The sequence below is a fragment of the Sciurus vulgaris genome (assembly GCF_902686455.1).
Source record: "Sciurus vulgaris genome assembly, chromosome: 4".
In the NCBI taxonomy this organism is placed as follows: Eukaryota; Metazoa; Chordata; class Mammalia; order Rodentia; family Sciuridae; genus Sciurus; species Sciurus vulgaris.
In genome coordinates this window covers 25,557,469-25,572,227 of record NC_136464.1, presented here as the reverse complement: position 1 = coordinate 25,572,227, position 14,759 = coordinate 25,557,469, and the positions used below count along the sequence as shown (strand labels likewise).

The 14,759-nt window shown below is 49.5% G+C and overlaps 1 protein-coding gene across 3 annotated transcripts in view; it reads right to left on the bottom strand.

The window, feature by feature from the left end:
- SH3PXD2A (SH3 and PX domains 2A) overlaps nucleotides 1-14,759 on the bottom strand; it is a 224,506-nt gene that overhangs the window by 153,670 nt on the left and 56,077 nt on the right. Inside the window, exon 1 of one of the 3 annotated variants that reach the window (XM_079136316.1) lies at nucleotides 10,276-10,595. The exons of the other annotated variants lie outside the window; for them this stretch is intronic. Coding sequence (XP_078992442.1) covers nucleotides 10,276-10,305 — 30 coding nt within the window. The 5' untranslated portion in view covers nucleotides 10,306-10,595. Of the gene's footprint in view, nucleotides 1-10,275; nucleotides 10,596-14,759 lie in introns of those variants that run through there. 3 annotated transcript variants of the gene reach the window in all.

Sequence of the window (14,759 nt, the reverse complement as noted above, 5' to 3'; positions counted from 1 at the left end):
GCAGTTGCCTCCCTCAGCATTGCTTTACCATTGTTAGTACTCTAGTTAGTCTTATAATGCTGGACCCCTGAAGTCAGAATTCTAGCTTATTCCTTTGCTTCATGACTGTGACCAAGTCACCTTTCTTCACCTGTAAATAGGTGAGTACAAACAGCACCACACAGTGGTGTGAGGATTAGGTGAGGTAGTGCAGGTGATCAGGGGCACCTGGCTTACTGTCAATGCTTGATAAATGGGGACAGAAGAGACTTCATGGCATCGTTTCATTTCTGATACTGCCATCATCCCTTTCCACATTCCGGGAGCTGCCCAGGGCTGTTGGCCAGGCCCGCGACTCCCTCCCTGTCAATGGCTGAGGGGCCTTCAGGATCCTTCACCTGTGACTCACGGCTCTTCCCTTCCTAAAGCACTTGAGTTTTTTGACCCAAGGTGAGAGCCCTCACGCAACCTCAGTTCCCCTTGGCCAAGAGGAAAGGGCATGATGCCAGGACAGCCAATCACCTAGAGAGCTAGTGACCAAGGGTGCCAGGCCAGGGGCTCTGGATCCAGTTAGCATGGAGCCTGGCTCTGGGACGAACACGTAGAGCTTCCCTGGATGCACCCAAGATGCAGTTCCTACAACGGAATCAGAATCGAGCCCATCTCCTCCCAGCACCCAGTGTGCAGCCCGGCTGCTTGCTGGCTCTTCTTCCTTTTGCCCCGGGAAGGTGCTTAGGGCCTCAGGAACCCGGTGCTAAAGCAAGGAGGGTGTGTACTGGGCGGCGTTGGGGGGTGGGTTGCAGGGATCATCACAGACAGAGGCGAAGAACTTGGACTTCCTGCTCTGGGAAACAGGGAGCCCCTGGAGGATGCTGAGCAGAGGAGGAACGCTGTGAAAGGAGAATCTAGAAAGGCACATCCAGCCAGTGCACAGGCTAGGGAGTGGTGAAAGAGACGTGTAGGACAGACGGCCAGAGCAACACTGGTGCCGGACCAGAGCATGGGTGGTGGCCCTCCCCCCTGAGAATGAGGTCTTTTTTTTCTGTCAGGATCCTGCCTGGGTCACCCAGTTTCTTCCTCAGGGTCTCTAGCTGTTCCCTAACCCTGCCTGGAGACCCCTCCCAAGGTTCCTAGACCACCCCCAGAGCTGCCTGACATTTCTCCCTCCCACATGAATCTCCAAAGGCCAGAAAAAGGAAGAGGCCCTGAAGAAGGGGGACGAGGAAAGAAAGAACCTTCTTCCCAGCCAAACCACACGCCCAGCCTCAGTTCTGCTCCATTCTGCTCATCCTCCAAATGGCCAAGAAGTGTGGCCCCCAAACTGCACTGGTCTCCATGGGATCAAAGTCAGTCCAAAGTTTTGGCAGAGATGAGGCCAAAACAGACCCTTGGTGGTCCAGGCCCAGGATGCTGTTCAAGGCAGTGAGATTTCAGGAGCTGATCCTCAATGTGCCCTCCTGATGGGAGGAGAGGCCAAACAGGTCACATCTGAATAACCTTCTTCCCTCCCACGTCCAAGCATTTCCATTCACCATTTTTTTTCTTTCTCTATTCCAAATGGGTCAAGGTACTTGCAGACTTTTTTTTTTTTTTTTTTTTTTTTTTTTTTTGCGGTGCTGGGGATTGAACCCAGGGCCTTGTTGCCCAGACTGGTCTCCAACTCCGGGGCTCAAGCAATCCTCCTGCCGTCTCCCGAATAGCTAGGACTATAGATGAGCGCCACCACGCCTGGCTGAGGGACTTCCAGGCTCTAAAGCTCCCTCTCCACAAAAGTCTTATGCAAAAGGAAAAATTTAAAAAGTGAGCCAAACAACTTTGCAAGACCCTGAGCAACTTAGTGAGACCCTGTTTCAAAATAAAAAAATAAAAAGGGCTGGGGATGTAGCTCAGTGGTAAAGCACCCGGAGTTCAATCCCCACTCCAAAAAAAGAAAGCTGAAGAAGGTGGGGATCAGGGATAGAGTGAGCACAGCCCGGCTCTTCCCTCTGGCCTTGTGCTGTCAGTTTGGAGCGCTTGATTTCCAAGAGCTTGGCTTGGAAGTGACCCTGGAGCTGGAGGTCAGCACTAGCCTCCCCACCAACCCCCTTAACCAGGACACAAGAGCAGCTGGGCTGTCCTAGAATTTGGGAAGGGTCCAGCCTGTACTGTCAGGTAAACCCAGCAAAGGACAAGCTGGTCCCTAAGTTCTGCCTGCACCAGGCCACCTCCCCATCATCTCCCTTCCTCCTATTAGGAATATCATGGCATAAGAGACCCAGATCCACTTGAAACCTGTTAGAAGACCCCAATAAGGAGAAAGCTAATCATGCACCAGTCCCGAATGCTGCTGCCACCTGCTCCACTCTGAGGGTTTCGGCTCCAACTTCAACCCTCAGTTTGGCTCTCTGCAGCCCACAGGATGCAAGCCTGCTCATGACCTCTGCCCCAACTGATCTGACTAGTCACATGCCTGCCACCCTGGTATGTCCCCCACGCTGCACAGCTCCCAGGCATAGCACGTAGCAATTCCTCAACTCCCTGTTCTAGAAGGCTTCTGTAGATAGGTCACACTTCTAGAACTACTCTTAACACCCATGTTGATGATTGGTTTATGTGCCTGTCTCCCTGCAAAAGCCTGCAAGCATCTTGGGAGCAATTCAAACAAAAATTCAAACAAATTCAAACAAAAAATGTTTGAACCTTGGTAGCCCCACTGTCTAGCATAGTGGCCAACCTCAGTTGGACACACCTAACCCACACTTCCCAGTCTCCCTTGCTGGGATGTGTAATTATGTGACTGGATCCCAACCAACAGGGGTGGTACCTCTTCCCCAAGCACAATCTGGAAAAATCTCCCTGTAGACCTCCAGTCTGGGACATGAACAGAAAATAAATGTTTATAAGCAACCAAGAGTTTGTTACCCAGCCGTAAGTTCCTCCTGACTAATACAAAGAAGCACAATCAAGGTCTGTTGAATCACAACGAAGGAGGAAGACAACATAGAACCTTCCTAAGAATGCTATCTGGATCTGGTCAAGTCAGACACGACATTCCCAGCATGACTAAACCTTTGTGCACAGCCCAAGACATCTCCCTTCCCTAGTCCTGCCAGCTCTGTCCACCAAATCACATGGACAATATGAAGAATGTCAAGTGTGCCTGGGGACTGAGGCGGGTGGAGGACTTGCTGGATGGCCTTTAAAAGTCATCATAGGTGAATGAGCCACAACTTGAGATCCTGGTTCCACAAGTTTGGAGAAACCACACCGAGACACAAAGCTGAATTCTAGCAAAAACCTCTTGCTTCTTACACAGAGATCACATCCTGACACGTGGCCACCACCTTGATACCTCTCTGAGGCAGCTCACACCATCCCTGAGAAGCTTCTAGGGGGTGCTAGAACAGCGTTCCTCACACAGAGCTCAGATTCACTAGGTTAAATTTGTACCTGGTCACAAAGAGCTGGGACCAAACGGCTCTGTTCAAAAATGGCATTTGGACAGAAGTAAGAAAAGGAAAGAAATGGAGACATTGATCTTTCCAACATTCTATGCCTTTGCCGTTCAAGGTGTGATCCTGAGGCTCGCAGTGTGGACATCGGCTGAGAGTGTGGTGGAAAGGTAAAGTCAAAAGCCCCTGCAGACCTGCAGCCTCAGAATCTGTGTTTTATCAAGAATGCTAAGTAGTTTCGTGCACATAAGGATTTGAGAAGCTCTCGTTCCTCTCTGCCATGAGGACTCCATCTAATCTTTAACAAGTGAATCCCAGTAGCAGTGCAGCCTGCAGGCAAAGATGGGCACAAAGGAGGAGGGACGGCAGGGAACTGGCCTTGGGAGTAGAGAGGGAGGGCGCAGGCCTCTCTCACCATTCCTCACACAATGCCAGCTCGCCAGGCATTCATTATTCATGATTTCTCCAGCACCCGCTGGGCAGTAGGCACTTATCTAGGCATGTGGAAAGAGGCTGTTGAGCAGGCAGGGTCCTGCCCTCCTAAAGTTCACATTCTGGGGGGAAGGTGAGGAGGAGACAGTAAACAAGAAAACAAATGGTTAATTTTTCATGTGAAAAATATCTTGAAGGCAACAGGGCAGGGGGCTCTGAGGACGCAGTATAAAAAGTGCCACATGACCTGAGGTCCGGGTATCCAGCAGTCACCTGCCTGCAGACCTGGGGGAAGGGAGTCCCAGGCAAAGGAACAGCAATGGCAAAGGTCCTGAGGCAGCACTGTGCTTGGTTTTCAAGGAACATAGCAAAGGGAGTAGGCTGGAAGACCAAGAGCAAGTTCAAGGAGACGAATCTGGAGTGTCAGCAGCTGATCACATAGGGTCTGGGGCAGGGTCAGGAGTTAAGAGTTCATTCCCAAAAGATAGCAAGTCTTTTAGAACAGTAATAAGCAAGGAGTGGATGACCTGATTGAGGTTTTAAAAGGATCACTTTGATCAGTGAGAAGCCCGGATTGTAGCAGTGGCATAGGTGTGGAGATCCCTCAGGAGTTCATCTCAGGTGCCCAGGTGGACAGTGGCAGGCTGCACGGGTGTGAGCAGTGGTGGGGAGGAAGAAGGGGCTCTGGGCTCTGTTGAGGGAGGTCGGTAAGGACGAGCCAACCTGCTGTTGGTCTGGATATCAGACGTGAGCAGCCAGGTTTGGGGTGGTCCCAACTGGGATTCAGCCCACTTTGGCACCTCAGGGCTAACAGCTGACCCTAGCAGGCGGGGTGCCCCAACCTGGTCTGATGGCTTCACAGGGCAAGCTGGCATGGCTGCTTTGGATGGCAAATAACGGAGGCTGTCCTTTACTCCACAGAAGACCCCTCCTGTCCCTTCTCTCTGGAATTCCTGCCAGGCAAGGGCTTCCTGGTGTCTTTTCACAATAGGGGAAGGGAAGGACAAGGTGGAGCCCAGATGGAAAGAGAAATCCCAAAGCACAAATAAAACTCTGGGCAGCGTTGCCGGGGAAGCCTTGTAAAGCAGCCTCCGCAGGGAGGCAAGCCCCGGGGCCAGCCTGGCCTTCCCAGCCCTGCTGACTTTAACGAGGGCTTTCCTGGGGGGAACTTGACTCCTGCCAGGGAACTCAGGAAAAGTCATAGGAAAAGTTCTCCCAGTGAGCGTCGTGTCTTCCAGGCCACCCTGGAGCCCAGCTGTAGGCTGCTCTTCCTGGTGGCCGTCCTGTGGCTGACCCAGGTGATGGGCTCCTCTGGTGACCTCACAAATGGGGACAGCTGTCCACCTAGGATGAGGTGAAGAAGGAAGTACAGGGAAAGAAGGTCCTGCTGCTCCAGGACAGCGCGGAGCACGCGGCAGAGATGGCAGACCCCAGGCCTGCACCAGGCAGCCCCACCTCCACACCCTGAGTCCCTTGGAGCTTCCCCACTGGAGCACCAGAGCCCAGCCCTTCCCTGAGACCCCACTCCAGCTCCGCCTCCTCAGAACATCCCAGTACCACAGCCCCCTGGACCTGAGGCAGGGGAAGGGAGTCTAGTACTCACCAGACACCTCCTCTACCTGCACCCCAAAATAGCCTCTGAAGCAAAAGCGGCCAAATGTTCCATGTGCTGACTGGGCAGTAGGTCCATTGATGCCTGTTACGTTTTCCGTGGGACTGAAAAGTTCATAATTAAACAATAGAAAAGAAAAGCTGACTGCTCAGAGAAGCAGCTAGAGTGGGGTTGGACCGGAGGGTGGGACGTCCTGGGAAGCAAGAACGTTGCCAAGGCAAGTGAGAAAGCAGGAGGAGGAGGAAGAGGAGGGGGAGGGGGAGAAGGTGGGAAGAGCCCAGGCAGCAGCTGGGTTGGGAACACGCCCAGGTGGAGGCACACATGTGACTTACTAGTTGAAGTACCTGGAAGGGTCAGCTTGCTGGCATGTCCGCTTGGACCTGCAATTGGCCTGTAGGTCACTCTAGTCCAGCTGCCTGCAGCCTTTCCGCTCACTCCCAAAACAGCGACTTACCCACCCCCCCGCAGGTGCTCAACAAATGTGGTCAGGTGCTAACCCCTTCCCACACTCTACTTGATGGCAGAGGCTTGTAGCAGAGAAAGCCACCACTCTCAAAGACGCTCTAGGCAAGGCAAAGCCCTCTCGCCTTTTCCTGAGCCCACCTGACCCAGATGCCAACAGCTGTGGGGTATTTTGGGACCAGCATGATCTGACAAGAGCCACTCCCTTTCCTGGACAAAAGCTCGCTGCTTGGTTATTTCAAGCAGAGACAGCGGTGGGGGCAGACATGGCTCTAGAGGAACAGCTAGCATAGGGTGGGGAAGGATTAGTCAATGGCACAGACAGATGAGACCCAGGGGACCGCTTGTCCAGTTAGAGAAGGGGAAGAACCAGCTCAAGACTTCTGCCCTCCACACCCCAATTTACCCACAGGGCCTCTAAACCTGACCCTCTGTGGGGAGCGAGGTGGAGGGCTGAGGCCACTGCCAGCCTCCTTGCATTCACAGGACCTCAGCACAGCATGACCCAGGGAAGGCAGAAAGAAGTCCATCCTCATCAATGAATTCAGCAAAATAGCAGGCTATAAAATCAACATGCATAAATCTACAGCATTTTTATACGCAAGCGATGAAACAGCTGAAAGAGAAATGAGGAAAACAACTCCATTTGCAATAGCCTCAAAAAAAATAAAATACTTGGGTATCAATCTAACCAAAGAGGTAAAAGATCTCTACAATGAAAACTACAAAACACTGAAGAAAGAAATTAAGGAAGACCTTAGAAGATGGAAAGATCTCCCATGTTCTTGGATAGGCAGAATTAATATTGTCAAAATGGCCATACTACCAAAAGTGCTATACAGATTCAATGCAATTCCAATTAAAATCCCAATGACGTACCTCACAGAAATAGAGCAAGCAATCATGAAATTCATCTGGAAGAATAAGAAACCCAGAATAGCTAAAGCAATCCTTAGCAGGAAGAATGAAACAGGGGGTATCGCAATACCAGAACTTCAACTATACTACAAAGCAACAGTAACAAAAACGGCATGGTATTGGCACCAAAATAGACAGGTAGATCAATGGTACAGAATAGAGGACACGGACACAAACCCAAATAAATACAATTTTCTCATACTAGACAAAGGGGCCAAAAATATGCAATGGAGAAAAGATAGCCTCTTCAACAAATGGTGCTGGGAAAACTGGAAATCCATATGCAACAGAATGAAACTAAACCCCTATCTCTCACCCTGCACAAAACTCAACTCACAATGGATCAAGGACCTTGAAATCAGACCAGAGACCCTGCATCTTATAGAAGAAAAAGTAGGTCCAAATCTTCACCTTGTTGGCTTAGGATCAGACTTCCTCAACAGGACTTCCATAGCATAAGAAATAAAAGCAGGAATCAATAACTGGGATAGATTCAGACTAAATAGCTTTCTCTCAGCAAAGGAAACTATCAGCAATGTGAAGAAAGAGCCTACAGAGTGGGAGAAAAGCTTTGCCACTCATACTTCAGATAGAACACTAATTTCCAGAATCTATAAAGAACTCAAAAAACTCTACACCAAGAATACAAATAACCCAATCAACAAATGGGCTAAGGAAATGAACAGACACTTCACAGAAGATGTACAAGCAATCAACAGACACATGAAAAAATGTTCAACATCTTTAGTAATAAGAGAAATGCAAATCAAAACTACACTAAGATTCCATCTCACCCCAATTAGAATGTCGATCATCAAGAATACAAGCAACAATAGGTGTTGGCGAGGATGTGGGGAGAAAGGTACACTCATACATTGCTGGTGGGACTGCAAATTAGTGCAGCCACTCTGGAAAGCAGTGTGGAGATTCCTTAGAAAACTTGAAATGGACCTACCATTTGACCCAGCTATCCCACTCCTCGGCCTATACCCAAAGGACTTAAAATCGGCATACTACAGAGATACAGCCACATCAATGTTCATAGCGGCTCAATTCACAATAGCCAGACTATGGAACCAACCTAGATGCCCTTCAATTGATGAATGGATAAAGAAACTGTGGTATATATATACAATGGAATATTACTCAGCTATAAAGAATAATAAAATTATGGAATTTGCAGGCAAATGGATGAAATTGGAGAATATCATGTTAAGTGAGATAAGCCAATCTCAAAAATCCAAAAGAGGAATGATCTCACTAATAAGCGGATGATGACTCTTAATGGGGGGTGGGAGTGGGACAAGAATGGAGGAAGGAGGGACTGTATAGAGGGAAAGAGGGGTGGGAAGGGTGGGGGGGAAGGAAAAAAATAATGGAATGAATCAAACATCATTACTCTATGTAAATTTATGAATATGCAAATGGTATGCTGTTACTCCATGTACAAACAGAAACAACATGTATCCCATTTGTTTACAATAAAAATAAATTAAAAAAAAAAAAGAAAAGAAAGAAGTCCATCAAGTCCATCTATTCTGGAAGCAGGAAGAAGCTATGGCTGCCCATCATGGGAGCCTACGGAGGCAGCACCAATTTCCCCTAATACACAATAAAAACCGAGGAAGTACTGAATAGAATCTACATTTTTGAGCCTCCTACATATCTTCTTAAAACTTGGGCATTTTGGCCCAGTCTCTGCCTGGTCCCGCCCCATTGTACTGCTGAAAGGAGGGAGGAACAGGCAGCTGGCACCCCCCCCCCCCAGGGGCACACACAGAGGAGTTCCCTCTACCCCTCCCCTGGGGATTCCTCCACAAACTTCCAAGTGGGAAGGGAGGCCCTGGGAATCTCAGGACAAAACAAGCCTGTCTCCTTGGGGAGCGAGTCAGCCTTCACCAGAGCTGCCCTCAGGGGACAGAGTGGGAAGAATGGCCAGTTTGTCGCATGCTGAGCCACACTCGGCAGGCATCTCCAGCCCGTGCTCCAGCCTCATGCTTCCTGTTTGGTCTGGGTTTTCTTTGAAGGTATATCTGAACATGGTCCACTTATTCTCATGGACTCCACTGCCCAATCCTAGCCTCCTCCCCAGCCCTCTGGCCAGCATCGAGCTAGAGTTCCAGAGAGGTTCTGCTGGGTGCCAGAAAAGGCTCCCTACAATCTGCAGACAGTCAATCCCCTGGCTGGCTTGGAGGCCTGTCTCCAAGCATCCATTTATTGTAGCTTGTAAGGTACCCAGGACCCTTTTGTGACTGGGGAAATGTTCCTCTTATCCAGGCTGGACAGCCACTGTTCACAGGGGGAACCTGGAGCCTGTTCCCTCTTCAGAAAGGCTGAGGCCACACTCGCAACTCCTAAAGTTCCATAGCTGCTCCAGGCACGGTGGCAAAGGTTTCCTGTGCCTTGTCTCCTTAAAATCTCACAACCACTCTGAGGCAGATTCTGTAATGACAGCTATTGTGCAGGTGAGACATGGGTACTCCTGGAGTTAGATCATTGCTCAGTCACAAAACTGGTAAGAGGAGGGGCCGAGGCCCAAACCCAAGCAAGACTGATGGCATGGCCTGAGTTTTCCCTCATGCAAGGTACCGCCCCACTTGGGAAGCTGGGGATTAGACACCAGGAACTCGCAAACCCTTTTGAAGAGCTTGATGTCATCCAACAGGGGAGGTCTCTGGAGATCTGAAATCTTTTTTACTCTGGCTGCAGCTAAATTGATCATATAAAGAAAGCACCTCTAATCTCCAGTGACCCCCCACAGTGGTCTGATCTGAACGAGCTTCCCTGAGACCAGGTGATCGCAGACCCTAAAGTCACCCAGGAATTGAGGTCCAGTGTGGGGTGGTGGGTTGCTGATGAGGGGAATCCATGCAGCTCCCATTCCCCAGGGCCCCTGCTGGTGGCAGATCACTCCCAGAGGGATGAACAAACTGTCTTCCTTCAGAAGAGCCGCACCTCGGGCTCCTGGAGCTCACTCTGGCTGGCCCACAGGCCTGTCGCCAGAGGAGTCAAAGCAAAAGCAAGCCGACTGTTGCCATTGCCAGCGAGGGGCGGGAAGCCCAGGATGCTGAGGCCCAGGCCAGGCGCGGCCTCACCGCACACAGGGTGCCACCCGTCACCGCGTGCAGGCCTGACGAGGGTGGTCTACACGAAGGATCCTCTCTGGGGCAACGCCCACTGGGCACTCAGCCCCACCCGGATTCTTCCACCAGCTGTGAGCTCCTGCCCGGGCCAGGGCCATCAGGCCAGCTCTTCCTCTAGAGGTCCCCAGTACAAGCACAGTTACAGGCACTTAACTGGCACTTCTCCACGGGGACCAAGGAGGGACCAAGACTGATGTGAAACTGCTCCTGCAGGAAGGGGCTGACTTGCTGGGCTATAGCTTTGGGGTGCACCACACACACACACACACACACACACATACACACACCCATCACTCACCTGGCCACCAAAGACCTTCCTTTCCGTCATTCTCCAGGTCGGAGAAAGGAACAACGTCCCTCTAAGTACTTTCCATCCAACTTCTCATTGGTCATCCAAAGAGGGGTGGATGGGGACCCGGTGGGGACAGAACTGAGTTTTCTAGGTCAGGCCTGTGGGCCCAAGACCAGAGCAGGAGGGAGGTGACCAGGGCGGCAACTGCATTCCACCACCTTCCTGACGTGACACCCAAACACACCCCAGTATGACACCTTACACCAGGAAAACAAGGTGTGCAGCTCCCAGCAGTCACAGGGGCAGTGCATGCTGACTCACGCTGCCCTGGCGGGCTGAGGCTTATTGTTGGACAAGGCAGGATCCGTGGCTGTGGGCAGGCCAAGGGGGCTGAGCTCTAGGCAGCACCCATGCCTGAGGGAGTTGTGTGAACCATTCTGGGTGCTGGAGAGTTCTGCTCTTGGCACAGGAAACTTCTCTCTGGGGAGAAGTTCCACCAGGAGATCTCTGTGATATAGCAGGAGCTTCCTGTTCTGCCCAACCAAACCAGAAAGACTTCTGGGTGGGTTAGAAACCCAGATTGGAACAAACCAGAAGCTGGAGCACCCAGCTTTTAGTCCTGCAGTCACTTGCTGGTCCCATAATTTTGGACAAGTCACTTCCCTCTTGGGGTCTAATTTTTTCATCTGTCAAATAACAGAAAGGCGCTAGCTCAGGGGGTGGTCAGTTTCATCCCAAAAGACCACTGCCAACTGATAGATAGTGACTCCCTGAAGATCTTTTTTTTTTTTTTTTTTTTTCTCTTTTTCTTTTTTGGCACCAGGGATTGAACCCAGGGGTGCTTTACCGCAAAGCTACATCCCCAGCCTTTTTTTATTTTTTATTTTTTGCTTTTTATTTTTTGGGTCTCACCAAGTTGCTTAGGGCCTCCCTAAATTGTTCAGACTGGCCTTGAATTTGTAATCTTCCTGCCTCAGCCACCTAAATTGCTGAGATTACAGGCATATGCCACCACTCCCAGCTTGGCTTTGTGTTTTAGAAGGATTCTGAAGTCATGGGCTCATGGTTGATTAATAATGTCTGCATGGGCACAGGATGAGAGAGTGCCATGAGCAACGAAAGATGTCTGCTGTGGGCATGACAGGAACATGGTGACAGGAATGCTGGGAGATGATCTCTAAGAGCCTCCAGTTGTAAAACTTAGAGTTCTCCATGATTCCCCAGTGGACATGGTTAACACTCTTTTGTGACAAGTATGTACCCTTCATATTGTGGTATTTGCACATGGTGATTTCTTCCCCAAGAGACATATTCTCAATAGCCTGCAAATTAGGGAACAGACACTCTCCCCAATACCCCTCCCCACGTCCTCACTCAAAGGACTTTCAGAAATTTAGAGCAAATGACCAATGAATGCTATGGCTTAATACCTGGAGGAGACTCCAGCTTCTCTTGCGACTTCCCTAGTGCATGAAGGAGCTTCCCTTTGCAAGGAAGGGAAAATCCCAGCCTGACCTCAGAGAGAAGCTGAGGGGTAGCAAAGGAAAGAGATGGCTTCCGACTTCCCAGCACACTCTGGTGGGACTTATCTGACAGGGCTTTACATCTGTTAGGAACAGACATGGCTGAACTCCTGGGCCTTGGAGGTGTGCAGCTGGATTTAAAGCACACAGGTACCCAAAAGGAGCTACAGACAGTGTCTGGAAAAGCCCACTTCCTGAGTGTCCCTGCCGCACAGGAAAAATGCCCCAACTCCGGGCTGTCAGAGCACTGGACAAGCTCCTCTGTGCTCTTTGAACCCACAGGCTCTGTGTGGCTGATCCCTGTATAGTGGTTCTCAGGGCCTGAGCCCACCTGCTGCTCCTGTTGCCCCTCTGCACAGACGTGCAGAGCCCCCCAGATACTTGTCCCTGCTGCCTCTGCCCTCCTCCTACCCCCGCTCTCCATCTGTTCAGATCCAGGCCCTGAGTTGCTCTGGATCTGAGAAGCCCCACCTGTACAAGGGTCTTCCCAAACCCACAGGGCTGTGCAACCACACAAAAGGTTACGAATGCCATGTGCTTAGAGGAAAAAAAATAAACCCAACTCTTCCCAGTGCCTCCAGCTGGACACCGCATAACCCCAAGATGATGGTAAGCAGCTTTCCCATCCTGCACCTACCTCCAGGGACTGTGTCGCCCAGGCCCTCCCCTCACTCCACAGTCCTTCCCCACCCTGGCAGGCTCTCCCCAAGACAAGACCTGCCCGAGGGGTACATAGCAGGAAAGAAGCTGGGCCCCAGAGGTGAAAGGAAGGGTGTGCCTGGAAGAGGAGCCAGCCCCCAGGGGGAGGAAAGACAGTTCCGGAATTCCAAAGCCTCAGGAGAGCCCTCTGGGGCTTTGGGAATTCCATAACTGGCTTTCCCCATTGGGCATTTGAAAGATGCCTCCCTCTTTCTAAGAGCAAGGAAAAGCTGCCAGCCAATAATCGCTTTTTTAAAAATAGTGTTTTCCTAATAGCATTGCAGGGAGGAAATGAGAAGGTAATTAAAAGTATGGAGGCGGACGGTACTATCTGGTGAAAGTGAAGTCTATCTTATTGGGGCACAGGAAGAAACCTTTGTCTCCAGATGGAGTGGGGAATCTCTGGCTGTTTCCTCTTATAGTTAAGTTTCTGAGGGCCTAGGAATATTTCAGCTTCCCTCACTTTTCTAAGGGCTTACTTCACATGGATCAATTCATTTCATTCTTTCTATTACACCCTATGAGGTAAGTATTTATTGAACCCATTATAAGGATGGGAAAACTGAGGCACAGAGAGGTTAAATAACTTATCAAAGGCTATACAGTTAGTAAGGGCTGGAGCTGGTCTTGGAATCCAGCCACCCTGGTCCTACAGCACATACCGTCTCCACTGTGCTCTACTGCCACCTGCCTCACTATGGTTTTGTCCTGACACAAGAACTGTTGCCAGAGGGCTTCTTGCTCTATATGTGGCTCAGGGGTTTTAAGCAATGCTTCAAAAAAAGATTCTAGTTTGACAAGATAATTTGGACAGGTCCGTGGGGTTGGTTCTAATGAGATCTAGCTAGTTATATTCCACTGAAATGATGCAGAATGATCGTCCAGGGAAAGTAAGGTAATATGCTTTTAATAATTAATTTCATTTTCTTTCTTTCACTAGATATGTTCTTTTTTTAAAAAAAAAGTTTTTATAGCTGTAGATGAACAGAATGCCTTTATTTGTTTATTTTTATGTATTGTTAAGGATTGAACCCAGTGCCTCACATATGCTAGGCAAGCACTCTGTCACTGAGCTACAGCCCCAGTCCCTAGACATGCTCTTAATGTCTACTTTTTAACCTGTGTTTTATGTCCTATTTTATTGTAATGACCACAAGTGACATAATTTATCTTAGATTTCCCAGTAGGTCCCTTTCCTTCTTTCTTTCCCTCTTCCCCTTCCCTTTCCTTCTTTCTTTTGCAGAGAAGATTGAACCCAGGACTTTTAACATGCTAGCAAGCACTCTACTAGAACTACATCCCCAGCCCTTTTTATTTTATTTTGAGACAGAGTCTCATAAGTTTGCCAGGCTGGCCTCAAGCTTGGGATCCTCTTGCCTCAGCTTCCTTAGTAGCTGCCCCAGGATGGTAGGTGTGCACCACTGTGCCCCTAGTTAAAACTCTTTAATTATTAAATATTAATGTTACAAATAACACACAAGCACATTCTTCTTTTTTGAAACAGTAAAACATTCCAGATAAGGCTTAGGATTCTCCTTTAACCAATCTCTCCCTGCAAAGGTGTTCCCTAACCCCCATCTAACTGTGACCAATTTAAAGTGCATCCTTCCAGATCACTTAAGAATTTTTACATACACATGCTGTGTATGTACCTGTAAAAGATGTCTTTTGCACTTGTTTGAATAACTGCCATCATCCTGTAAATACTGTTCTGAAACTTTCGATTGTTTATTTGTTGACATTTCTTGGTGATTCATCCGTGGAAGTGAGATCGATCACATTTGTTTTGAGCACGGTACTAAGCGGTATGAGAATACCACAGTTGACTTAGCAGCCCTCTGTGGATGGTCATTCGTTTCCCATTGTCATCCTGTCAAAGAACAGGAGGTTCTGGGAGCCCTCCTGGGACTGAGACTGACCTCGGTCAAGGTCAATGTTCTCCTCCATGTGAGCCATCACAATAGGCCACAGTACACCCCACTGCTGGGGCTACCACACCTGCACAGAGGGTGTCAGAGCTCCATGGAATCTTTGGCAGAAAATCATTTTTGGAAATTGCTAAGTGTCCTCCCCAGGCTTTGACCCCCTGCTTCTTCTCATCTGGGGTCAATGATCTAAAACAAATTCCCTGGACAATTAAAAAGCAGAGACCTGCAGGAGAGGAGAAACCCTCTCTTGCTCCCTTGTACACACCAGGATCACCCCAGTCTGATCTCAGCTGAGGTCCACTCTGGACATCAAACTGAAATAAATTCATAAAAATTTCAT